The sequence below is a fragment of the Tauraco erythrolophus genome, chromosome Z (genome assembly GCF_009769465.1).
Source record: "Tauraco erythrolophus isolate bTauEry1 chromosome Z, bTauEry1.pri, whole genome shotgun sequence".
In the NCBI taxonomy this organism is placed as follows: domain Eukaryota; kingdom Metazoa; phylum Chordata; class Aves; order Musophagiformes; family Musophagidae; genus Tauraco; species Tauraco erythrolophus.
Window position 1 is genome coordinate 58742332 of NC_141496.1, and position 26940 is coordinate 58769271.

The window sequence follows — 26940 nt, forward strand, 5'->3', positions numbered from 1 at the left end:
ACTGGCATTACAGGAGAAACAGCCCTTATTTTACCACTTCCTTAAAAAATACAATCCAGGTACTACAGTAGGTAAGAAATCGTGTGCCTAATATCATTACCTTGATAACATCGAGACTGAGGAGATTTTTCCACCTTGATTCAGGTAATGAGGAAAGGGTCACCAGCTGCTCTCCCAATTGCTCAGGTGAGACATATTCTATCATTTCATCACATGCTGCTTCATCTCCTGCCACATCCACATCTTTCAAGAACAGGTATCTTTTATGAGCATACATACTTCACATTTTCACGCGCAGCAAGTGAATTAAAGCGTTCAGCTAGAATCAGTTTATAGGACTAAAACGTTCCAAGTTTTGGGATGAAATCCTGTCTCCCTATCTAAAATAAGTACGTGCTTAATAAAGCAGTCATCATTAAGTATGTTCCTCACTCTTTTATGCGGTCCATAGCTAGGTGAGTTTCTCCTCCAGATGGAGATCTAAATGTAAGCACTGCTAAACTTGGACGTACAAGATCTCCATCTAGAGGCCTTCAGAAGCACAACTCTCTATTAAATGTATCAAAAATGCAATTCAGGCCTTTCTTTCACTGGGAATCTAGAACAGGAACATGGTAAGTCAGCTGAACCCAATTCTCTCGCCAACAAGACAATATACAGCAGAGAAACTACCACGAAGTACAGGCAGACAAAAACATTGCAGGGAAGTGGAATAAAGAACAATTTTGTTCCTGCTGCCAAACAGTAACATTAATTTCAAACTGCCCTCACAGATACCAAAATGGAAGGTATTTACACAAGCCTGGGATTAAAGAAAATCAGCAAATCGCACATATGTGATGTGGAGATCATCACAATGTAATTCTTTATGTCTGAACATAGAAACACGCTAGATTTTAGTAAATAATATTAGCATATGAGTAAGTATGCCAAAAATGGTAGAAGCAATAGCAACAGTTCAGAGAAAGAATGCTAAGACACAATGAGTTTTCACTGAGGAAGCAAATCATCTTCTATTTGAAATATAATACTAAACTGAAAACAAAACACCCTTTCATCTGAAGATTACCTTCTACAGGGCAGGTGCTAGGGCGTGTCACCATGGAAGGTTCATAATCTGCTGGAAGGGGCCGTAAAGAAACAAGCGAATATAGGGAACGGTTTGACCTGAAAAATATGACAGGCATTTTAAAAACAATTTTCAGCTGAACAGGAACAAGTATTTCAGACATAATTTTTACTGTAGTCTAATGCTACTCCACTGCAGCAATTCACCACATTCTATTCAGATTAGTTTTCCCCACCTACTAGATGAAAAAGAAATTAAATGTAGCAATACACATAATCTGCAAGTCTGCAACATGAAAGTTATGCTGAAGTATTATTGCCAAGAATGCTTAATACATATGGCATTACGAAGCATGATTACTTCAATCATTGCCAGTTACTGTATAACAAAATACAGGTAAAACAGCAAATTCTGAAATAGCAAAACTGCCTAAAAAGCTTGTTTTGTACTTAACATGTACAATACATCATGCGAACATAAACAATTCATCCTGCTTTCATTGAATTTTAGAGTAGAACTCTCAGCAAATTTTCTTGAGGTTTGGAACATGTACACAAGTCATTCTGGCAAATTATTTTTTCCGTCAATATAAACCAGGGCTACGTAAAAACATTTGTTATTGTTCACAACAGATCACTTTTACTAAGCATAGAAAGGTCTAACAGTTGAACTCTTGTCAGGCAAAACTACAGGCAACAAACGTAACCTGAGATCTACCTGCCTACCAAAAGGAAAAAAAAAACAAACAACCACTTAAAAGGTGTGTTACTCCAGTACTGGACCTAACCAGTCATTTGCTTTAAAACCGTGTCGGGAGGAAATTGAAATAAAACACATTTTACATCTGTACCGATCTGTCATTAATAAACAGAAATAGTTGCAACTTCCAAATTCTACACAGAAGCGTCAGAGAACATTGTATAGCAGGACAAGAAGAAAAGCCCTTCAGCAAGTAACACTTTACAAGCACTGACATTTCAAAAGGGGGAAAAAGTCAAATAAAAACTTTAAGAATGGCATAACAGGAAATATTTACAATAAGAAAGTCACATTTAGAAAAAAGATAATTTAATTATCAGAAAAAGTATCTTAACATCAAGAAATTTCAAGATTTACAAATCACAACAATACAGAATACCTGTCTTAATTAGAACCAGAGAAGACAAAACCCTGGAGACTATACTCTGCAAACAACTCTCTATTTGCGAGAAAGGCAATTAAAAGACTACTTGTCCATCAGAAATGCTGTGTAGAAACAGACGTACTACATACTCACCACAAATAAATTCCAAGATCATCCACATGTGTTGAAGCTAGAAAATCTCCTGTAGGAGACATAGTAAGGCTCACAGCTGCAGCGTCTACCAAAAAACAATCTATGAGGCTAAGCAGAGAAAACACAAGAGAGAAATTCTCAGCAAGATGAACTTGTTTATCTGTATGCATATCTGAATTACAGCACAAATACAACTGAGTGCAAGCAAGACACTGGAAATACATACACAACATAGCATATTAGAAGTATTTGAATACAACATATAACATTTAGCAAATGAATGGCACTGTGCAACAAACCACTTACCTCAATAAAATCATCTAAAGCTGGTACATTTATGCTATCTCCTTAGACATGTGCACCATCTGTGCACATTCAACTCCTTATGCCTAACACTAACTTTTTCAGTGGCCATATATTTCGTACTTCCAACCAGCTACATGCTGCTCTGACCTCATCTTTTAATGCTCTGCCATTAATTGCCAATTCTCTCTCAAGATACTTCCTATACACCTGGTTAACACTAGCACCTAATGTTCCTAAAGTAAAGAACAAACTGTGCCCTGCAAAGTTTTATTATCTGCAATAGTTTGTTTTGACCCTACCATGTCTTCAGCCCTGATATATCATTCCTTTCACTATTACAGAAAACTGAAAAAATACCACATAAAAAAAAAGTTAAAATATTCAGCAGTATGTGACTCTTTTAATAACTCAGTTTTGAGCCCTGGCTGATGCACACCTTTGCAGACTTCCACTCAAGCCTGGGTTCATAGCACTGCTTGTCGTTTTTTGAGGTATAAATTTCAGTTACTTCAAACTGTTAAGAAGCAGTTGAGTTTGACAACTAGCTCACTGAGAGAAACAAAAAGAACAAATGGAGAGCTTAAATACTTTGTTCTTGTTTACAGATCAAAAGCAAAAGTGAGAAGTGATGAGAGCAGCTAGTTCTACAACTCTGTTCTGTTCACTAACCTTAAAAAAATACTGATTTAACAAAGCAGTTTAAAATGTAAAATCTTGTGGGCATGTATTTTTTTAGGTACTGCGCACTCCTGTGATTGTTTGACAAAACATGTTAAAAATAAAAGCCATTTTTTCCCTGCATGGAATGTTTTATTCCTTCTGTATGCTGTTAGACACATGTTACAAGTAAAAACTAATCAGGTAAGAGCTGCATCATTCATCACTTTCAACACAAAATGTACAAACACTAAACATATAAATGCCAGAACATGTATCAGTTACAGGGATACATTTTGCATATAGATTGTACAATGGCTAGAAAATTTACCATAGATACTATTTCTAGTTTCAAATACGTCCTTTTACCACAATCTTTACCAGTAAGTGAGAAATTTTGTTCATTAAACCAACAATAAGAAACAACTGCAAAACAAAGTTAACGTTTTTTTCTAATTGTTGAATTTAAACCATAATTAAAATTACGGACTATGGGGGGAGTGGAAATCAATCCATTATAAGACAATGAGAGACATGCTTATAATTTTTACACAAAATGAATAGTAATTGCTAAACGAATCCTGCCTGGGGGCTGAATGCATTCACCTTTACACTTCCTGCCTAACTGCAAAAGTCAGACAATGGACAGGATAAAATTGCTGAGCTCACAATATCAACGTGTTTCGTCCACCATTCTGTCTCAAGTACCCCATTCAAACTATAAACAACCAACTTGTAGCTTGATTCCTTAATTTGTCTATGCAAGCTGCACTGCAGAAACAAAAATCTGTACAATGCTAAGGTTCCTGCTTGCAACTGTCTCTGCACAACTTGGCATTTTTTCCCCAATTCTCAAAAAGCCCTACACAAAAAACATCCACTAGGAACACTTATATTATGTAAGGACAGTTAAGCAGCATTCCCAAGTAAAAACAGAGTAATAAGTAAATGGTACGACATCTATTAAAGTCAGTTGGCATTTTTCGTAACCTAGGACTTAGTAATCTAAAAACACGTTTTCCATCCTTTTATAAGGATAATATAAATGCTTCATCTTTACAATGCACAGTTTATGATTTGATTCTTCTATTTATGAGCAAATACACCACAGTAGAAGTAAATCAAGTGTCTGGCTTTTTATTAAAAGCTGTTCTTCCTTTTCAATAGACTCCTCTACCTAGAGTTACAGGAAAACCTTTCCTTTCAATTCTGGAAGAACAATTTAACCTAATTGCTTTCAAAACCAGAGTTGTGTCATTTCAGCTTGACTGGAATTTCTTGCAGTGACTTAGAGGGAAGAGACAAAATATTTCCTTATGCATGACATGCAGACAAGAACTACTGTTAGGTTACTTCTAAAAAACGGTATGAATGGATTCTTCCTGCAAAGTGTTATGTTATTCATAGAATCATGGAATGGTTTGGGTTGGAAAGGACCTTAAAGATCATCTAGTTCCAACCCCCCTCCCATAAAATGAAATATACGAGTAACATTTCTGAAGTCTTATAATTAAGGTCACAATTTTTGTAGGCATATCGCTTTGGAAGGGAAAGAGAGTTAGAAAGAGGAAGTCCAAACAGTGTTAATTTCCCTTCCATTTATACGGGAAAGAAGACAGTTACTGTCCATCCTGTCCCATTTTAGACTAGAGTCATTCATCACATAAGAATAAGTCCACTGTTTGCTGAGATTCAACACACTTTTCACAGTAAAATGAAAACTTTTACAGTATACAAAATTAATTACCAAACCATATCAACAAACGTAATCAATCCAAATGAAACCATTCAGCCCCAGGTATTACCAGAGCTGCATAGCACTATGTTAAATTACTAAAATTCTATCTCATGTGCTGCTAAAAGAATGCACTGGCAGAACTCAAAGTTATTTTTCAGCCTGTTTTTAATGGGCTCCTGAACTTCTTGTGTACATTTACGTACTTCTTGGACAAATTTCATTCTGGGGGAAGACTACTCACAATGGATCATAAAAAGAGTAGTTTTGGCAGTTGCAAGCGTGGACAAATGAAAAATGTAATTGAAGTAAAGTCTTACTGTGTTGCTAAAATGAACGTAAGTGAGAACAGGCTTCTGAAAGGGGGTAGGTTTAGATCAGATATAAGGAAGGAATTTATCACAATGAGGGTGGTGAGGCACTGGAACTGGTTGCCAAATGAAGCTGTGGATGCCCCACCCATGGACGTGTTCAAGGTCAGGTTGGGCAGGGCTTTGAGCAATCTGATCTACTGAAGGATGTCCCTGTCCATGGCAGGGAAGTCAGACTAGATCTTTGAAGGTTGCTTCCAACTCAAACCATTCTATGATTCTATGAATACTTCAGCATATCACAATACACCTTAAGCAATTTCTTGCCATTTAGATTGAAGTGCTGCTTCCAGACAAAGAACAAATTCACACTCATTCACACTACATGAAAACTCTAGGTTTCATCATTAGATATTCAATACATTGTTATTCTGCATACCCAGAAAAAGGCAAATACCACTAGCATCACACACAACTAAAATACTGGGTACTGAGCTGTTACACCATGTACAACTTTGATTATCACACAGTACAGGTTGGTGACAGATAATCAAGCCAAAAGGCTTTTTGCCACTTAACATACAGAAAAGAGATTATAATAAATTTCTGCTATATGTTTTTAAACTGACTCACCATCCAGAGGGAAGGTCCCATGTCTTAATGGTACAGTCCATTGATGAAGTTATTAGCCAACGACCATCAGGACTGAAAGTCTAAAATAAAATAGTCAATTCAATGGCACAACTGACAAGTCAGTCCCTAGAGGAGCTCTTGTTCTATACAGTTCAAGGTTAGATTGCTACCCAACACCAGGACGAAGTGGTCTGGCCACACAACAAAACTGACATCACCTTACTGCAAGTGAGAAAAGGAAAAAAATGGAAGCTATTTTGAATCAGGTTTAAATATATGACACAGGATACATGTATCTGGTTGTTAGCAAAAGCGCTTTGGTCCTCACTTTAATGTTGTTGATGAAAACCACTGAGCATAAAACTGAAGAAATCAAATAAATACTTAGTTACCAGCATTCGGAATTAAATCAGAAGCTAAAAACTGTTTCAATGAACATGACCAAGTATTACTACACAAGATGTAAAATAAGGACTTAACAGTGCGCCGCATAATCTCAGATCTGTTTACACCTTTTATTTAGCTGGCTCACCTCTTCCACATATACAGTTAAGACTGTTGCACAATTTTGCTCCTCAGCATGGTTTTCGTTACTCCTAATGCTTTATTTTGTTAAAGTAAAAATTAACTTGTTGCAAAGTTATAGTGAAATCCCAAAGCATGCTAAAAATACAAGGCCATTCGAACACTATACATTTTAACTTAAAAACCCAACAGGGCCAAAACTGCTGTAGGGCTGAACTACAGCTTTACTCTTCCGCAACTGAACATAATACTCAGTGACTTAATGCATGCAGAGAAATCCACTATCTTTAAAATGAATTAGGTATATGTATATGTCACCTGTTACAGAAAACGAGTTAACAATTACCATATCATTAATCCGTCCATGGTGTCCTGAGAACATCCTGACAATCTTCCTGGTTTCTACATCCAAAACACTAATACTGAAGTCATCAAAGGCGATTCCAAGAATACCACTGTGAAGAATCATTAGCACATATGACAGTGAATACTCAGAGACAAAAAACCCAACATGCTAACATTGCTCAAAAAATCTTTTATCATGAGATAATCTCAGATAAAAAGTATTACATTCCTTCAGTCTAGTAAAATATCTTGTAGTCATTTTGTTTTGTCGACTTGTAGTCAGTTGTATTTCAAAGCACCAGAAATTTAAACTTTATCGGAATATCTGATTGCCATCCTAGACTCACGTACTTACAGCAAAACAACTGCACGTTTAACAGCTTCAGTTTCTTACCTGTCTCTGTGAAGCAGAATTCCACTTGGAGAAGAAGAAAGCTCAGTGGAGTAAACTAGATCTTTAGTTTTGAATTTCCAAAGTTTAATTAATCCTTCACTACCAGCTGTGATTATCAGCTGGTTTAATCCATCCACTGCTACCCCTCTAATGGCCCCCTCATGTGCTGCAAATCAAGGGAAAAGAAAAATTTCAGAATTTAAACACAGCATAGAAATCAGCAGAATGCCAAATACTATTCTGTACGTTTTCACCTAACTACACTAAATGAGCAGTAAGCATATGACAAACAATTCTAAAGCCACCTGGCAAGTCTGCTCGATATTAGAAGTTTCTTTATCGGTACAGAAACCAAACTGTTTTCAAGTAAGCACCTAGAATACAATACAAAAGTTGTGAGTAATTGAAGCTGAATATTACCTTCTATTTCTACTTTCAGTTTAGGGGGCTTTCTTTGAATGTGAGAATTGAGGGACTTACAATCACTTACGGAATGTCTTCAGCAGCCTGACCACTCCAGACAAAATTTACAGTTTCAGTTCTGGCACAAAGCGCAAGAGTTTTCCTATGCTACTTTATGCGGCAGTGTAAAGATAAGCCATAGCTCCTCTGATTTTGGATTAATTTTATTTCTTAATCTATGCCTAGGGCTACTGGCCAGTAACTAAACTTATAAAATCCATCCCACTATCAAGGAAGTGATGTTATTAGGACACTACATGCTCACTATGCTAGACGGCTTTTAGAAACTCAGTAAGGTTTAAGGGTTCATCAGGACTCTTTCCTTGTTTCTACAACAGAAAAAAAAAAAATCAAATCACAAGGCCCCTGTTATAAATTGCAGACTTACAAAGCAACAGCAAACATACATGAGGATACATGACATGAAATACATATATGTACACAATCATCAAAAGGAAAAGTCTGAACACTGTCACATTGAGTCCTAAGTTTGCAGATGGGTAATTGAAAATAATCGTATATGTAAAGAACTGGACTGGCTTCAGATTCCAATTTCCCATGCATGTGAAGTATTCTTCCATTTTTAAGCAGGGAGCACAAAATAGATAGGAAAATTTATCTCAGAGATAGAACCCTATAACAAGAAGCCAAGTGCTGGAAATGTGATGATCTCAAAAAGAGCTGAGGCCAGAGGATCTCGGTTTAGTGCTAATCATTTTGGTAACTGACAATTTTGTGTTAATTAAAACCAAACATATGCTAACATCAGAGGTGTTAAAACTAGTAGGGATCCTGTCCCTCACAGCAGGTTTTCAGATTACTTCTGATTACAGTGCAAGACAGGACAGTGTAGGGTAATTAGAGAAACTGAAAAGATTCCCAAATTCAACTCAGAAGCTATGTTACATTTCCTAGATGACAGAAAAACAGGTTGTTGCTGTTCTGTTAAGAGTCTGTGTTTTAAAAGTGCAGCAATTCTTACCTCTTTCTTTGCCGTAACGCCCTCTGTGAATGCCAGACTGCATGTTATACACATCTACCTGTCCAGTTGACAGCCCAATTACAGCAAAATTCCCACATGAGGTAATGTCTACTGCCTTTCAAGAGGGAAAAAAAACAAATGATCCACCTATGAAAACAATTCCTCGTGTATCTAATAAGCACAGTTGTTAGATGTCTAATATAACAGGTATACAAAATACTAATATGTTTTTATTAGACTTCTTCATGGAAAACTGCACAGAACAAACAACAGATTACATCTTAAAAAAGTAAAGAGAGAAGCTCTTAATAAGCAAATAGTTAACAAGTAATAAATACGGCAGCATATGCTTATCAAGGATAACGAAATATCATATCTAATAATATTAACACTGTATCTAATCAAGACATCCACAAATTCAATCCCTAAGATGAAGTCCAAGCATGCCAACTGCATGCCTCTTTCACTGCCCATATTGCCAATGGCACCCCAAAATAGAGTAAATTCACACAGTTTAAACAGTAAGAAACAAAAAAAACAATGGTCTAGATGTCTTTGGAAAGATACAGTCCAAAGAATCTACTGGTTCAAAGAAAACTAGGTATTTTCAACTTAACTGATCTTGTCTACCACTTAACTACTAAGCATAAGATCAGAAAAACAAATTATCACAAGATACAGTAGTAGTATGAACACCTATTACAGGAAATAGGCCACAGTAACTGCTTGTCTTGCAAACTCATAAGCCTCAGGAAACATTTGTATCTCTTTCATTGAGTGTACGACTTTCATTGTGTCCAGCTCAAGCTGTAAAGCAATTTAGAGTGAGTATCCTGTCTGCAATTTGGAAATACACCTTTCTGTGTTGCCAAAAAACAAGTATCTTCAGCAATTTGCATTCACAAAGCACGTTTATCATCACAGGCATATAGTCAACTATACATCATTATGACAGATTAAATGTTAACACCAACTACCCAGCTGAATCAGAAAATAAAATCTGTGCTTAATCTGGATGTTTAAGGAAAAAAGGCATATGCAGCACTTTTCCTAAGACAGTATGTGTTACAAAACAGCTAGTAAGACACATTAAGCTGGCAGAAAGCACCCTGCAAGGCAATTAAAACATGTATAGCTGGGGCTTTTTCATTCTAAATATCGGTTCTGTACAAACAGAAATCAAAATTTTGGGGTGTTTATACTTTGGGGGTGTTTATAGATGAGAAGCTCAACATGAGCCGGCAGTGTGCTCATGCGGCCCAGAAGGCCAACCGCATCCTGGGATGTATCAAGAGAAGCGTGGTCAGCAGGTCAAGAGAGGTGATTCTTCCCCTTTACTCTGCTCTTATGAGACTCCACCTCGAATACTGCGTCCAGTTCTGGTGTCCCCACCATAAGAGACACATAGATCTGTTCGAGCGTGTTCAGAGGAGGGCCACAAAGATGATCCAGGGGCTGGATGATCCTGTCCTCTGCTACGAGGACAGGTTGCAGGAGCTGGGATTGTTCAGCCTTGAAAAGAGAAGACTTCGGGGGGACCTAATAGCTGCCTTCCAATACCTGAAGAGAACTTACAGGAAGGCTGGGAGGGACTTTTTACAAGAGTGTCCACTGATAGGACAAGGGGAAATGGGTTTAAGTTGAAGGAGAACAGATTTAGATTAGATCTTAGGAAGAAATTCTTCAGTACGAGGGTGATAAGACTTTGAAATAAATTGCCCAGAGAGGTTGTGGATGCCCCCTCCCTGGAGGCATTCAAGGCCAGGTTGGACAGAGCCTTGAGTAGCCTGATCTAGTTGAGAGGCGTCCCTGCCCATGACAGGGAGGTTGGATTAGACGATCTCTAAGGTCCCTTCCAGCCTATGCCATTCTAGGATTCTATGATTCTATGAAAACAGCACATACTGTAAAGGTGAAGAAACATTATCGTAAATAAACTTACTGTTGCATATATATCAATAGGTTTGTGTTTGCTGAATTCTTCTGGCCTGAGTTTATGAGCTCCCATGGAAGTTTTCTGATAGTTCCAGGTTGTACAGGTTATATAACCTTGATGGCAGGCAACAATACTATCCCAGTCACTTTGATGTGCCACCTCTGCAACACAACACATACTCCTTTTAGAAATGATCATTCTGAAGTCGAATAAGCTCTTCTGATATCATAAGAAAGAATAATTTGAAACACCTTTAGGCAGAACAGTTCATATTTAGTGTTCTTGTTGGACAGTCAAAGGCTACCATTTGGAGAAACCACCTGGCAAATCATTGTGCATACGCTAGCGTAACTGAAGTACTACAAAAGCGCAAGCATTTTTTTGATATGTTACATTTCATGTCTTTGTGTATTTTGCCTATGTGGTTTGAAAAGCATATTTAAACTTAAATAGTTCACATTGCTCAATCTGTACACACTTCCAGATGAGTCTCTTAACTGTTTCTTCAGCTGCTGAAGCAGCAGAAGCCATTAGATTAACAACTTAAGCAAGGTTTAAGAGCTATGTCTGCTTCACATAGCAAAACACTTTTCTGCATTAGCAGAAATATTGTTCCTCAAAAGCTCAGTACCCAAGCTTTGTAGTCAAATATGGTATGTGGGGATCTAAATAATGAACAAGTTTGCTCTTTTCCCGTGGAATTTATACATTAAAAAAAAATGAGAGCTTGAAATTGAGTATTGCTAGAATGTCAAAGAATAAAACAACCAGATACAAACCGTTTCACTTCACCAAACAAAGAAAATATAGCAAAAAAGAAACAACTCTAATTAAAACATACATAAATAAATGTGTTCTTTTGTCTCCATACACACTGTAGGCAGTTCTACCTTAAATCAATTAGGCAGGTCTAATGTCAATCTAAAAAGCCCATATATAGATATACACACCCCCACGTATTTGCAACAAGTATGTACAGATAGCCTGTATCACTGAAGTTTGCAAATATAAATACTGTATGTAGTCAAACAGCTACACAAAATTGTAAATCCAAACCTTTCAACATATGAAACAAATCAACCATCCTCAGAAGACAAAAGAATAGCTACGCTTAAGACAAAGCAGACTTAAAGTGTGAAGAGGATGTCATTAATTTAAAGAAACACATTTTGATGAAGCGAAGATAACTGCAATTCTGCCTCAAAAAGTCAGGTTCACAATTTGCACACTGAATTACAAATGAACAGAGTAATTGAAATTTGGCTTTGTAAAGTGACTCAAATAAAGGAACTAGGGAATCTAAATCAACCACTATAACTAAAATTTCCTCAGCTGACAAAGATCTTCATGCGCCCTAATTGCTGGTTCTCCAGCCTAGAATAATATGTACACCAGAAGATTCTGGCTCCCGTGTTGGAGATTCTCAAGGCAATGGCCACTGGAACAGAAAGATGTTCGAAATAAAATGCTCTATTTTGAAATAATAGAAAAGTTCACCAAGTAAAATATCATTTTAAACTGTCACTCAGCAGCTCATGCAGGGCCACAGAATTTCAATAATCTCATCTTGATACAGCATGGGCTTTCAAAACAGTAGTGTCTTGAGGGTTAAAAACCAAAACAAAGTCATGATGAGCTCTGTCATCTATCTCAAAGACCACTTACCTGAAGCAAAGACTGTAATTGGCGGAAGTGCCATCGTATCAAGCTTAAGGCCTTTCTTTTTTGATTTCTTTTTGTTAATTGAACCTTAAAAAGAAGAAGTTAAGTGTCTCAATCTCATGGCTAGATATGAAAATAATGGTTTTAAAAGGATTGCTTACTAAATGTTAAGGTTCTATTAAACTTAGAAAAATTTGGCTTACACTAACACGCGTTGCTGTTACATAGGGAATAGGAATGTTAATAGCATTCCTGTCAAAATTCATGTGATGCTGAGCAAATCATTAGCCTATCACATTCACAGATGTACTACTCAACATGTTTGTTCCAGGACCTTGTGCTGATATCCTGAAGAAGTGTCCCCACCACAGCTAAAACCATGGTCATATAGATATGACTACATAAAGCAATATGTAACACCCAGTCCTTTCAATAATCAAAGAATCAGGAATTTCAAATTTATGCCCAAAGGACATATATAATCCATTAAGCTACATTTGTCTATTCAAGTCTAGCTAAATACATATATATATATCTCAATATACAGACACAGGTATTTAAAAGTAAGAATTATTTTAGTCTTTCTGAGCCTCGCTCTCTGAACTGTACAAGAAAGTATCCCTTAACCACGGCATTGTGTGGAAGATGTGCTTTTAAATTAAACTCTACATTAAAACAAAGGAAATAAAGTCAAGAAATATTAATCAGCTCATCATTTAGTCAACTGAATAGACAGGGAATAGGGTAAAAAGTTGTAATTATGCATGCTGAAATGTCAGCTACTGCTTTACACATTTTTAATACAGAAATCATGCCCAACGTTTCCCACAGCTGAATAACATACACTGCCAGGCTACAGAAATTACTTTTAAGTACAAACAAATCTGAGAGTACACTTTATATACATCAGAAAGGACTGAGTTTGCAAAACAAATGAGGTGAATAATTTTCATGTAACAGTTAAAGTGAAAATAAGGCTTACCTAATGTTTTAACTCCTGTTTACATAAATACTTGTCAGAGCTTTTTTCACCAATATTTATTTGTACTTTCACTGAAGTACTTACCATGTCCTAAACTTTTATTGAACTTTTCATGCACTGTTGAAAAAGACTGCAATGTTCCATCTTGACCTGACAAAATATTAGCAGAGAGCAGTGAAGGGCAAAAACCAACTTTCTATTTACTCATAAGCTATCTGAACAAGAAAAGCAGAAGATAAGCACTAAGAAACCTCAAACACGATAATAAAGTATTTACTAAAAATTCTGGTCCAAGAAAAAAATAGTGACAATTTCATTACTTCAGAGTAACTGAAGATTACGTGAAGAGTCTCTATTATTCCATCACTGAAGTGCTCTGGGCCACAAAACAGTCTGATCTAGTACTTAATTTCCTAATGGGTCTATTTACAGATTTTTAAACATGCTAGTTTCTAAGGAAGGGTAGTCACTTACGCATTTTGACACTTTTAGATTAATATCTTGGTAACAAGTGACCTTGGGAATACATATCACAGACATAATTGAGCTGTAACAAATTACAAAGACACTGCAACTCACAAAGATTGCTCAAACTGGTGAGAAAAGTGGAGTGGCTCCTCTAAGTTACTAAATGCATCATGCTGCTTATTTTTTCCCTGTCACAACAGAATTTCCCTTGTTATATGTTTTCATTTTGATCAGCTGGTAGTTCCTTGGGAGATAATGAAACACCTTTTATTCATTGAATGTAGAAATACGGATGACAAAAGCAGCTCCTAAGCTTTTCTACTTGTAAGTACTTTTCAGCCTACCCGCTGGTATAGGCTCCTCTAGGGAAACGGTGAAACAGTTTGATACAGTAATAAATGATACTGTCCTCACTAATCACTATGTTTCATAAACACACACACTTAACACAAGAAATATAATCTATTGTATGAATAAAACAAAGACATTTGGCTCTGCATGTTCTCTTTATCGCAGCAGGAAAGCAGAGTGAAGAATAAAAATGAGAATTCATACCTGCACTAAGAATTTGCTCTCCATTTTGCCCATGGTATCTGATTTTTGTTGGTGGTGCACTATGTCCCATTCGGCTTCTCAATACACGTCCTGTACCACCAGGTCCATCAAAAATCCACACCTGTCTCCCAAAAAAAAGAAAAAAACAAAGCTGATAAACATTGCCTTGCCAATAATTACACCTCTTGGCAGTGGAACAGGCTTAGCCGGGAGCTGGTGCAGCAAACTTCACACATTGGCTTTCACCCTTGATCCTAAAACTCTGGAAGTTTCTACCATGGCAGCTGATTGTTTTCTGCTGTTCATTCTGCCTCTCCACCAAAGGCTAACAGCATCAGAGGACAGGCAGCACAAGGGACTTTCATCAACAGCAACTGCTCATGACCCAAAACATTATAAAAATTGATCAAGACCGAAGACAGTGCACCAGGATACAAAGTTTGTTTCTGAAAAAGTGAATACAAAGTTTTGTTCTTTAAGGCTATCACAAAGCAATAAATGAGGGAACGACATCATGGTAGCAAATCCTTAAACGGCCCCACTACAGATCAACTGAGAGACAGCAACTTCAGTAACTTGAGTTTTGTTGTACTTCTTTCATTTGAGAACTGCTATTTCAATCCAAACTAAACATTTACACTTTGGAGGACTGCAACCGGAAAAAAATGTAACAGCAGATAGCAGCAGCTATTGTAACTTACCCGTATCGCATTATCAGCACCATTAGTAATAAGAAGTGGCTCTCCAGGGACAAACGACATACCAGCTACTGCTGTGGAATGGGCATCTCGCATCTGACACATGAGTTTCTTCTCTTCTAGATCCCACAATGCAATGTGTCCAATTGGGCTACCAGCTGCCATTACTGGGTGTCCATCTGCATAGGGTGGGGAGGAGAAGTTCAAAAGGTTTGCTTGTTGACATACAGCTCATTCTTATTGACTTCCCACATCTTAAAACTGATGTAAGAAAAGGCTACAATCGCAAGAAAAAAAATTCTCAAGCTGATTCTAAAAATATGGTATGTTTTAACCCAAATAAACATTCTATTCTAGAATACAATGTTTCAAATAGAAAAGAAACTAAGTTCACTGATAATAAAACCAGATTTTTTTTTTGTATCAGATAATAAATATATTTAAATCCTGCAGCTAATGCTAGAGGTTCTGCTTGAAAGTACAGGAGATATTGTACCTGTACAATTATCAAAAGTTACTCTATACCTCAGATTCTTTCTCAAACTTAGGAGCCTTCATGCTTCAGCATGTGAAAGCTATTGCATCATCACTCTAGAAGTTATCAGTCCTTTTTTAAATCCTCTTAAGTTTCTGGCTCAACGGCTTGCAAAAATAAAATTCCAGAAGTTGATTATATGTTTAGTCAATCATTCTAAACAATAATTAAAAGCTCAATTCACAGAATTTCTAATTTTGTTCTATTTGCTCTATCCTGTCTAATATTAAAGAGATAAAAACATCATAATAACTTCTAAAAACATACTAAAAATACTCAAGTAAGTTTTAAAACTTTTCGTATCAAGACAAAATTCCACTAAATATTCTGCATAATTGGTAACTAATCTTTTTGCTTCAACAAAAGAAAAAGTCAGTTTCTAACATGCAATTACACACACCATAGATAACTAAATCAGAGAGGTCTAGGATTTTATTTTTCAGTAAAGCTTCACAGATACGGAAACTTGTCAAGTTCGTTTTAACTTAAATTAAAAGCACTTCACTCAAAGACTAAAATGCATACATGAGTTCAAAATAACCAGCTTACATTTACACTAAATTTCCTAACTATAAAGACAGGAAGAGAGAGAAATTGGAGAATTTCTGAAAGCCTTACATTCAAGCAGGCAATGCATGTTATCTAACTTTATTAACATTTTGAGTTAAATAGCTGACACTAAAAGGCACTCTTTTGACTTCTTACAAGCCTTTCCATAAGTCTCTCCAGTAGCATTCTCCTCAACAGAGTCTGCATCAATTTATATTCTGTTAAGATTTGCAAGTTTGTCTATTCAAATGAGAGATTACATTCAGTATCAGCAGCTCTGCAGGCAGGATCAACATTGAAGTAACTAGCTTTAGTAATTAGCACATGCTCGTTAGAAGAAAAAAAAAAAGCTGTGAACAGAAACAGTGTTCCCCAGTAACATCTGTTCAGTAGTCATCCAACATTCTAACTTTGACGGAAGGCAGAACCAAGAAGTAGGTTTGGATACCAACTTACAGTGTACTGATTACCCTGCACTAACTCTTGATAACCGTGTAATGTGTTAGCTTTTGTCAGATCATAAACTGTCTTACTTTTCCTTGAAAAAGAAGCACTGTATGTCACAATTCCTGTGCAGTGAGTCAGGACACAAGAAGGTGCTGTAAAGATGCATGATGTCCCTTACTTGTTTGTAACTTTTCTAGATTATCTGCAGCCTTTGAAAACTAAAAATCGCAGCCCAAATTTTGATTCTGAAATGCTTTATCAAATCATATTTTCCTACCTTCCACTTAGTTTTAGTGATTTTATACATATTTTCCTTAAAAACACTAAGACTTACCTGTACGAAAAGATATTGCTGTGACGGGACCCCAGTCTTGCTGAAATTTCATCAGAGTTTCATCAAACTTAATATTATGTATAACGATATGACCAGATACAAGACCAACTGCAACAACATCCACTGCTGGGGCCTGCAAGAAAAATTGAACAGCAACTGAAATGAAAAAGGAAAAGCTTGCTGCCACACCACCAATACCAATACATACAAGACAATGTATCTAAGCCCAGGACAGACAGTAAAGAAACAAATAAGGCATACTGCGTGAGATCTTCTATCTATATTACCTTAATGAGTGACTGAACATCTGATAAATCTAAAGAAAAAATGAGAGATGCAAGATTCCATGCTTAGTCTCCATTAGATGAAACAACTCTGTTTCCAGAAGCTGGAACTCCTTTGAAAAACACCCTACTTTTAAGTTTCCAGTAGTTCTGGTAGACCGTTACACACTCTGCCATCCCACATTTACGCGTTTTATCCAGGACAACTGCAGACCATTGTCAAAGCTGTCACTGATACTACCAATAAGTTTTAATTAATTTGCATATCTATAAAAATACAGCAAACACAATTACAAAATCTTCTCTTGGATCAGCAAAATCTACATTTAATTAACCTCCAAAGCAAAATAAATTTAGCAAAAAGCTACCTGTGTAACAGAAGTTACACACTACACGTGCATCTCGCAAACAAACTGTTTCTGTGAACTCATTACATCATTCCGTGAACAAAGACTACAAACATGACGAACACAAAACAGCTAAGACACTAAATGCAACAGAACTAGGACTAGAGGAAAGGCAGATAATAAGCCTTCAAGTCTACCTCTCTTCAGTGCCTAAAATGTTCAAGAGTGTTATTAAAATTACCTGAGAGAATACAAGTCATCTTTATTGCTGTAATTTTAGGCAATAGTATTTTGTCAGCTATTCTTGACCAGTTATGCAAGAAAATAAGGTATCAAAAATACTAACCTGTTCAAGAGCTGTGATTGCTAAGTGCCATCCTGGAAACGAGTATAAGAGTTTGCTGGAAAACAAACAGAAAACATAAATCCTTGGGGATTTTCCAGAACAAAATGGATGCTTTATATGAACTTACACAGAAAAGTACGTCAGCTTTCTGTCTTTATAAATCAATTAAAAGGAAAAAAAAAAAAAAAAACACAAAACCAAACCTATGACACTAGTAAGTAAGGTTAAGAGTAAAACTTCCGGTTAATTTTTATTTTACACAACATGAATAGGGAGGAAGACCTCTTCTATGCCAGTTGCTCCCCCTGTGTTTCTGCTCTGAACACACCTCTTCAGAATTCTTGACATCAACATAAAAAGCCAGTCTTGGTCCAACTTCAACAAAAACAAATCTTTCATTTGCAGAGTGACTTCCCTAAATGAAGACACTAATGCACATTATGAGCACACTCCATCTTGTTTCTTTCAGAAATGGTAACAGCCAAAATGTGAAGCAGAACTGTTCACTGACAAGGGAATCATGCAGTACTTATTAAGGGTGAAGTTATGAAGATAGCATTTAAGAATAGACATGATTAAAAAACTATTCCACCACCACAGATAGAGGCTGTCATTCTTAAAAGACTGCTAGCAGCCATGTGTTACCAGTTCTCACTTTCCTTTCTTGATAGAGACCATCAAACTTTCCCCTCAGTTCTTCCAATTTATTTTTTTGTCTAAATGTGCCCATATCTATCTAGGAAATAATCTATGTAGGGAATCAACAGTCAAAACCAGAAATTGCTTAAGCCAGCAACATTGCTAAAAGACCAGTAACAATCCCGTAAGTTTTTCGACAATTAAAAGAGAAACCAAGCCATCTAAAGAATACTTTTTGTCATCTAGGATGTATTGCATCTCAGAAGCTGCAACAGTCATTGAAGAGACATAAGAGTACTATAAGTAGAGGCATTTACTTTTCTGTACTTACAAGTTATTCCTGAGTTATATAGCATACATATATCACGTCCAAAACATTAGAATAAAAAAACAAAAACCTGAGCAGTGGCATCACAGAAAGTATACAGTAGTTATGGGAATAAAACACTGAACTATGCCACCTCTAATTAACTTGTTAGTATCAATATGTTAACACCTATTAGCAGTACGCACATCAACATGCGGGCAAATTCACTATAGCTGTAATTTTCACAAGTTCAAAAAGCAGCTGATCGTGGTAGGCAAGAAATACTATCATGATGGACAGTGCTCTACTGGGACATGCTCAGAAAAAACTACATGTCTACACATCTCTTACTTAAGGATCAAATGCTAGTAACTACCTTCACACTACCTGCCAGCACTTCTTTGGACCCAAAACAACTGAAAAATTAAGCCTGGAAGAAGGGAGGCAGAAGGCCTGAACACGTATTTACTACTATTTTAATTATTTTCATGGGAAAGCTATGTGATTCCAAGAAATTATGAAAAAAAAAAACACCACCTGTAACTAAAAAAAAATTCCTGAACAATCCCAGACATTTTGCAGGGAGAGTAAACAACACGAAACTTGAAAGGCATCAGCATTCAGGGAGTAGCAGCATTCTTTGTTCCTGGAGAGAGACCAACTGAAAACTTGTGCCAAAAGACTCAGTAAAAGATTCCATATTCAAAACCTACTGTACTTAAAAAGTGACTCGGACAGTGGGATTGAGTGTACTCTCAGAAAGTCTGCCAACACCACCAAACTGTGTGGTGTTGTGGACACACTGGAGGGAAGGGATGCCATCCAGAGGGACCTTGACAGGCTGAAGAGGTGGGCCTGTGAGAACCTCATGAAGTTCAACAAGGCAAAGTGCAAGGTCCTGCACGTGGGTTGGGGCAATCCCAAGCACAAGTACAGGCTGGGTGGAGGATGGATTGAGAGCAGCCCGGAATAGGACTTGGGAGTGCTGGTGGATGAGAAGCTCAACATGAGCCAGCAATGTGTGCTTGCAGCCCAGAAAGCCAACCGTGTCCTGGGCTGCATTCGAAGTAGCGTGGGCAGCAGATCAAGAGAGGCAATTGTCCCCTCTGTTCTCACAAGACCCCACCCGGAGCACAGCATTCAGCCCTGGGGTCCCCAACACAAGGACATGGAGCTGCTGGAGTGGGTCCAGAGGAGAGCCAGGAAGATGATTCGAGGGCTGGAGCACCTCTGCTATGAAGACAGGCTGAGAGAGTTTGGGCTGTGCAGCCTGGAGAAAAGAAGGCTCTGGGGTGATCTTATTGCAGCCTTCGAGTACCTAAAGGGGGTCTACAGGAAAGCTGGAGGACTTTTTACAAGGGCATGCAGTGACAGGACAAGGGGCAACGGCTTTAAACTGAAAGAGGGGAAATTTAGATTAGATATAAGGAAGAAATTTTTCACTCAGAGGGCGGTGAGGCAGTGGAACAGGCTGCCCAGACGAGCTGTGGATGCCCCATCCCTGGAGGTGTTCAAGGCCAGGCTGGATGAGGCTTTGAGCAACCTGATCTAGAGGAAGGTGTCTCTGCCCATGGCAGAGGGGCTGGAACTAGATGATCTTTGAGGTCCCTCCCAATCCAAACCATTCTATGATTCTATGATTATTTGTTGCATATGGAACTACTCAGAGTATGAAGTACATCCAAATTACTAAGAACCTTACTTGGATCTTATATTCCACAGCTGTAAGCTCCCTTGTTCACTCCCAAGGAGAATTTTATTCAAATAGGTGCTGGGATGCAGAACTGCAGAAACTGCAAAAGTGGCCTTATCAAAATCCACTTGAAGATACTCCTCTGCAAAAAAGTAAGAAACAATGTTAATGTGGCTACCCCTACAAATCTGCAGGCTTGTCTTCCCTTGGCAAATATGAAGGCAGAACTGACGTTTACTCTGTACAAATCCCTTAACCGGTGTTTCTTGCATTAAGGGATTAGCTAATGTGTAACAGGACAAGCTAAACTTGTTTACGCTGTAACATCTGTTGGCTTGAAGGTATGTTTTTTCCCTATAAGCGTACTTAGCACAACAATGCTGGCAAAACTGTAGTGATTTATATCTTTCTGAAGGATTCCTGCTCCTGCCTGAGCAAAACACCTTATCTGATTAGCATGCCTTTTGTTTGTTATAGCAACTTCAAATCTCTAAAGCCTGTCTGCAGCCACTTTCAAGACCCGACATCCAGGGAATGACATTGGCCACACCAATGAGAACGCCTTCTAAAGAAAAAAATTCAGGGCACTGAAGCAGCATTTCATAAGGCACTTTACAATGGCACGAGAAGATGCTGACACAATCAAAAGATTATTTGTAAGCAATTAGTCTTATCAAGACTGGTAAATATCAAGGAACTAGAGGATTTCAGAGATGGTGCCAAAGCTGCTGTATCACAGTCTTTACCAGAAAATGGAACACTAAAATGCAATTTCCACACAAGCATACCTCTTTACACCTATACAGAACCTTACCAGGTCTCTGCATGTGGTGCAGGATCCATTCAAGGAAAATTATTGCAGGATTAGGACTTCAGATTACCATTTAAGAAGCACTATCATTTAAGGACTTTTTAAAGAATAAGCTAGTTCTGAACATGCACATTTAGAAAACCCCTTTTTTTCAAATTACCGAATGTTTAACAGTGCCGTCCTATAAAGTAGTAACAAAAAAAAAGCATCTCTCACCTTCTGACTGTATATTCCAAACAATAAGAACATTATCAACATCCACAGATATGACATGATCGCCAAAAGGCTGTAGAAGGTGTATTCTTGCTTTGTGACCTTCATAAGTATGAACTACCTACAATTTCAAAATAGGAATGTTTTCAATATAAGCTGTTTAGGTAGCTTATAATGTTAATATAATTCTTGAAGACAGCTAACACATCAGCAACAAGTTCAAATAAAATACATGGAAAGGCCATACAACTTTAAGCGGAAGATACATAATTTTCTCTGATATTTAAAATTGTTGCAAAAATATTTTAACTATTTTTAGTTATTTACTTCTAACTAATTCATGTGATTTAACAATTTAAAGTAACTACTTAATTATTATAATTGATACATAAAACACAGGTCAGCTGTTACAGAATTTGCTCTTACATTCTCCAATTTAAAGCTTTTTATTCCTCCTTTTACAGTTTTGTTTCCCTAAAACTGCAGATTCTAAACATCTATGCAAACAGACATTTGCAGAAAATTAACTGCCTCAAAAACATAAACACTACACAATTGTTTTGTATTGCTAAGTAATAAGTAAACTAATAAAAACCTCTTTGTTCCTGGCAAAAGCATGGAGAATATTGTCGTATGAAGCAAATATCAACATGCGGTCTGCTGCCAAACATGTAATGTCTTGTGGCAAAGCATTACCTGTTAATCAAAGAGAAGAAAAGTTCAACAAGTTTCCGGTTCATAACAAAAGAGAAAGCCTGACAGTGTATTTATTTAGCATCATGACCCACCAAGAAAGCTCTCGTTCTGTTCGATTTGTTAGAGATATGCACTCATTTCAGATGAACACAAGTATTACCATAAATAACACCACGCCAGTAACAACAACATAAGTAACATCGGACTGATAGATCACAAGGTGATTTTTGAAAAACACTTAATAATAAGTTACCGAATCATCACTTTAAGTAAAGGCACATGTTAGCTTTGTGAGGGCTTAAACAGAAGTTACTCCAACACCACACTTCTGTGGACTCTGTTAGAGCCCCACAGCCCATTGGACTGGAAACACAGATGATAAACCAAAGTCCTAGCACTAGCAATGCCTATTAGGTTAAGCCATCCTGCAGACCTGGAAGCTAGTGACCCACTTGTGCACTCGTTTCCTGGTTTCCTCTAAAGACACCAGGAATTTACCGCTCTAAGACCACCTTGTGACTGGTTCAGAAAGAGTATCTACTATTGTCATCTGCCACTTAACTAGTTCAAATGGTAAAGGAGTTAAAGCTCCATACCACGTTTAGAAGCTGTTGGTGTGGTCTCGAACGGTAGAAAACTGAGAAAAAATACTCTAAGGGAAAACACTCTCCCTGTAGGGAAATATACAAATGCAAACCACAGCGCTTAAAGATTGTACAGAGAAACACCAGTTCAAAAATCAGTCACTGTGGGAGCACGCCTGTGACACAAACTCAACCACGACCACACAGCCGCCTTCCACACAACGTCGCTGTGTACTATGAACTACTCTGACACGAAGAACCCTCTGCTTCAACAGGAAGAATGTGAGAAGTTTCATGTGTTTGAAGACAACTTCCCATGGTGCCTCTGAAGTGACTCAGGACTACAGACAGGTTACGCATCCCTGGTACTCCACAAAAGCTGTATGCAAGTCCACTTAGGCTAAGACAATTTTAGGCACATCCCAACTAAAAAGTTCAGAGCACCAACCACGTAACATCAATAAATCAACAACACCGCACTTTATTTTCTCAAACACAATTTTGTACGTGAACATCTCAATTTCTCAAAGAGCTTGAATGATTATATCTGAAAGAAGATGTAGCCCACTGAACAGGATTTCACACAACAAGCAACGTTTTTACAATTTTGTAAGCTGAAAACAGAAGTTACGTTAACGTGTTTACAGCTGTAACTATTCACTGCTGATCTTCTAAATCTGGTACTGGTTGTGTGAGTTATTTATTCTCAAGTTTATAGGTGTTCTGTTAATGAAAAACATTTTGCTTTATGAGGTCTGTGTAAAAACTTCGTGGCATACAGAAGTAAAAGCCTACTTTTCAAGACAGCACGCATCTCAGTGAATCATACAAACGTCAGTGCGAAGGGACCTCTGGGAACCATCTAGCTCAATCTCCCACCCAGCTCCTCCCAAAGATGGATTATCACCAGTACTAGATGGGGTTAACTGCAGCTGAGTCTTGCAAACTTCTGGCAAAGAAGATCACTAAAGCTCTACACTGCACTACAGTTCCCTCTTAGTCCGGGCCATTTTTCCTAACCTCCACCGTGACACTCTCAGGCTGCAATCTATGGCTGTTGCCACTTGTTACTGGCTACCGTTTCCACCACAGATTCAGCTCTGCCATGTTCACAACCGCCCTTGAGTAACAGGCGGCCTCTAGGTCGTCCCATATTTCTCCCTTTGCAAGACTACACAAATGCAGTTACTTCAATGTCTCTTCTCATACTGTGTGTTGTAGGCCCCTGAAACTCCCAAGTTCCCCAGTATCCCTCCTGAACAATAAAGGGGAGCAGTGGGAGCGGGAGAACCACACTAATGGGGTATTGCAGTCCAGGTATGGCCTATGGCCTCATCAGCACGAAGCACAGGAGAGTAACAGCTTTCCCTGATCTCCTGGCTACATTCCTAACATAGCTCAGTACACAGCTTGCCTTATTCACAGTTACTGCATTGTTGGTCCACGTTCAACCTGGCACCAGCACAGCCCTAGCTCCTTCTCGGCAGGATGCCACACAGCCAGTCAGTTCCCAGCTTGTTCTGTCCCAGGTGCAGGATTCCGCACTTGCCCTTGCTGAACTTGGAAAGGTTTCTGTTGGCCCAGGCCTAGCGTTTTGCAACACCTCCCTGGACCGAGGCTCTGCCATTCTGAGTGTTGGCTACTCGTCCTAACATACTATCGTCTACAAATTTCTACTAAGAGTGCACACTGCCTCATCACTCAGGCTGTTGGTGGAGGTGCTGAACAACATGGGTCCTGCTGTTGACACCTAGGGTGCTACACTTTGCAACCGTCAAATGGATGTCAAGCTATCAATTCATACCCTTTGCTTCCAGCAGTCCAGGCAATTTTTAACACTCCCTGAAGACCCTTAGTCCCATATGCACCTATTTTGTTCCCGTCATTATTTTCCTCCTATAACACAGCCTCCTAGTAACCACAAAAACAACCAAAAAAAAGAATCTGGAATTAACAGTTTTATTCACTGCTCCCTCCTTAAGCCCTGGGGGTGTTCTTGGAAGAACAAGATAACGAGAATGAGAGGTTCACAAGGTATATCCCTAAGAGAACTAAGTTACAGTTGCAACAGCAGGCTTATTTCCAAATTGATATCTGATATTTCTGAGACTCCTTTCAACACGTTTCAGTGTAAATATTAATACGTACGATTAATTTTCCGAGTTGAGAATCAAGTGTAGATGTCAGATGTGTTAAGAAAAAACAAACAAAACCAGAATGAATAATCTGCGTGTACTTACTCACAGCAACAATACCAAGCTTCTTCACCTGCAATGAAAATAATAAAAAGGCACTTTTAGTGATTGGTTGCAATGAATTTGCTATAAACAGAAATCCACAATTTCTAGGAATCAACCTAGATAAGGGATTTGCATGTCTCATAAGGCATGAAAACCCACAGACAGCAAGTCAAAAGCAATGGGACAATATATTTGCCAGAAGACAACAATTCAGCAGCAGTAAGTTGCGCTTCTTAATATACTTTACTCTAAAGCAAAGGAAACTGAACACGTTTAGGTACCTTGCAGAGCTTGGGTAAATTTCTTCAGTAACAGCCATCTTTGCCCAGTGATGATCATTACTATTTTAGCTCAAAGTCTGCGGATAATATTGTCAGGAGTGAACAAGAAAAGACTATCATAAGGGCACAGGAAGATCTATGCTGTCTGCGCTCTGCTGTTCACTATAACCACTTGATTCAGCTCTGTTTTGTTACTGTTTCTATACACTGAAAACACTCTTATTGTACGGGAAGAAGTGAGTCAGTATCACGGGCTTTCATCTTGCAGAAATGAATTACATTAATCTGCTGCCAGACAGAAGCTTTCATGTGATCTAATGGATTTTAGAACTGTAGCCCTCAAACGCTACGCCAAAGCCATCCAAACTGCAGATGAGATTTGCGTTATCTGGCAACGAAGGAAAAGCTGTAGCGTCTGGGCCCTCCTCTGTCCGACGGACGGGCTGTACTGCACCCGTTGGGGCACAGAGAAACCTGCCGGGGCACTCCGCGTGGCTGCGTGGCTAACCGAGCCCGCTTCGCCCTGTTTAACAGCAGCCTCTCTCCCTCCTTCCCCTCCTGCCCTCCCTCCCCCGCCGCCGAGCAGCCCCGCTCGCCGCCGGGGCCTGCTATCGGGGCGCCGCGGTCCTCCTCGCACGCCCCCGCCTCGGGACAGCGAGGCCGTGAGGGCGGGCGGCGGGGACAAGGCGGTGGCCCAGCCCGGCCCGGCCCGGCGTCCGGACGTGCCGCCCCGCGCAGCCCCGGCCACTGCCGGGCCCAACACCGGCCAGCGGCGAGGCGGCCCGGCCGGGAAAGGAGAGCGGGGACGGGAGAGCGGCCGGCGGCCGCGTACTCACGTTGTAGGTGTGGACGCTGCGCCCGACGGCGGTGGCCACGTAGAACTCGCGGTGGCGGCCGTGGTAGCGCAGGACGTGCGGGACGTGGCCGCTGAACCGGCCGAGCACGCGGAAGCCGGCGAACAGCCCGCCGCCCTCACGCGCCATCGTGCGCTCGCGCGCCCGCCGTCCGCCCGCAGGAAGCGCCCCCCCTCCCGCTTCCGGCGCCCCTCCCCTCGCCGTGCACCGCCGAAAGCCGTCCCCGCGGCGGCCCCGGTTCCGCTACCGGGGCGGCGGCGGCGGCGCCGGCGCCGTCCCGCGGTCTCGCTCCGGGCGCGGGTTTGCCCGGCGAGTTGCGGAGGTTTTGCGCGGTGGCGGGCGCAGGGCTAGGCAACCCTCCCCCCCACACCCCCCACCCCGCCGCCGAGGGCGCCGCGGCGGCCGCCAGGGCACGCAGAGCGCCGTGACCCACGAGCGCCTGTACAGATATTCTCCACAGCCACGACTGCTCCGGGTTTTTTTATTCTTCTTTTTTGTTGTTGTTGTTTTATTATTTTTTTTTTTTTTGTCCCCCCCCCCCCCCCCCCCCCCTTCCCCTCACAAAGCACCAGGCCCGCCTCAGGCGCTGGCCCGCCGCAGAGGCACGCAGCGAGGCGGCAGAGATCGCGGTGAACGGCGCAGCCCGGCGGGGCCGCACCCGCGCGAACGACCTCTGTACTTCCGAAGGTGCTTGGTTTTTCCTGTTTTTTAATAAATTATCTTTAAGAAAAACAAACAAACCGCAGGATGATTTCGTTCGATGACTGCACGGCGGACAATAAAT

At 39.4% G+C, this 26940-nt stretch overlaps 1 protein-coding gene across 2 annotated transcripts in view; it reads right to left on the reverse strand.

The window, feature by feature from the left end:
* WDR36 (WD repeat domain 36) overlaps window positions 1-26285 on the reverse strand; it is a 32063-nt gene extending 5778 nt beyond the window's left edge. The window contains exons 1-19 of one of the 2 annotated variants that reach the window (XM_086628880.1): window positions 26139-26285; window positions 25022-25049; window positions 22097-22197; window positions 21505-21622; window positions 20487-20619; window positions 17839-17893; window positions 16862-16994; window positions 15000-15175; window positions 14299-14419; window positions 13360-13425; window positions 12297-12380; window positions 10638-10792; window positions 8696-8810; window positions 7252-7417; window positions 6859-6967; window positions 5988-6067; window positions 2346-2453; window positions 1070-1167; window positions 101-243 (exon numbers count right to left, since the gene is read on the reverse strand). In XM_086628880.1, coding sequence (XP_086485006.1) covers window positions 101-243; window positions 1070-1167; window positions 2346-2453; window positions 5988-6067; window positions 6859-6967; window positions 7252-7417; window positions 8696-8810; window positions 10638-10792; window positions 12297-12380; window positions 13360-13425; window positions 14299-14419; window positions 15000-15175; window positions 16862-16994; window positions 17839-17893; window positions 20487-20619; window positions 21505-21622; window positions 22097-22197; window positions 25022-25049; window positions 26139-26285 — 2136 coding nt within the window. Of the gene's footprint in view, window positions 1-100; window positions 244-1069; window positions 1168-2345; window positions 2454-5987; window positions 6068-6858; window positions 6968-7251; window positions 7418-8695; window positions 8811-10637; window positions 10793-12296; window positions 12381-13359; window positions 13426-14298; window positions 14420-14999; window positions 15176-16861; window positions 16995-17838; window positions 17894-20486; window positions 20620-21504; window positions 21623-22096; window positions 22198-25021; window positions 25050-26138 lie in introns of those variants that run through there. The other variant, XM_086628881.1, reaches the window with a different exon arrangement.
* Window positions 26286-26940: the final 655 nt, after the last annotated feature.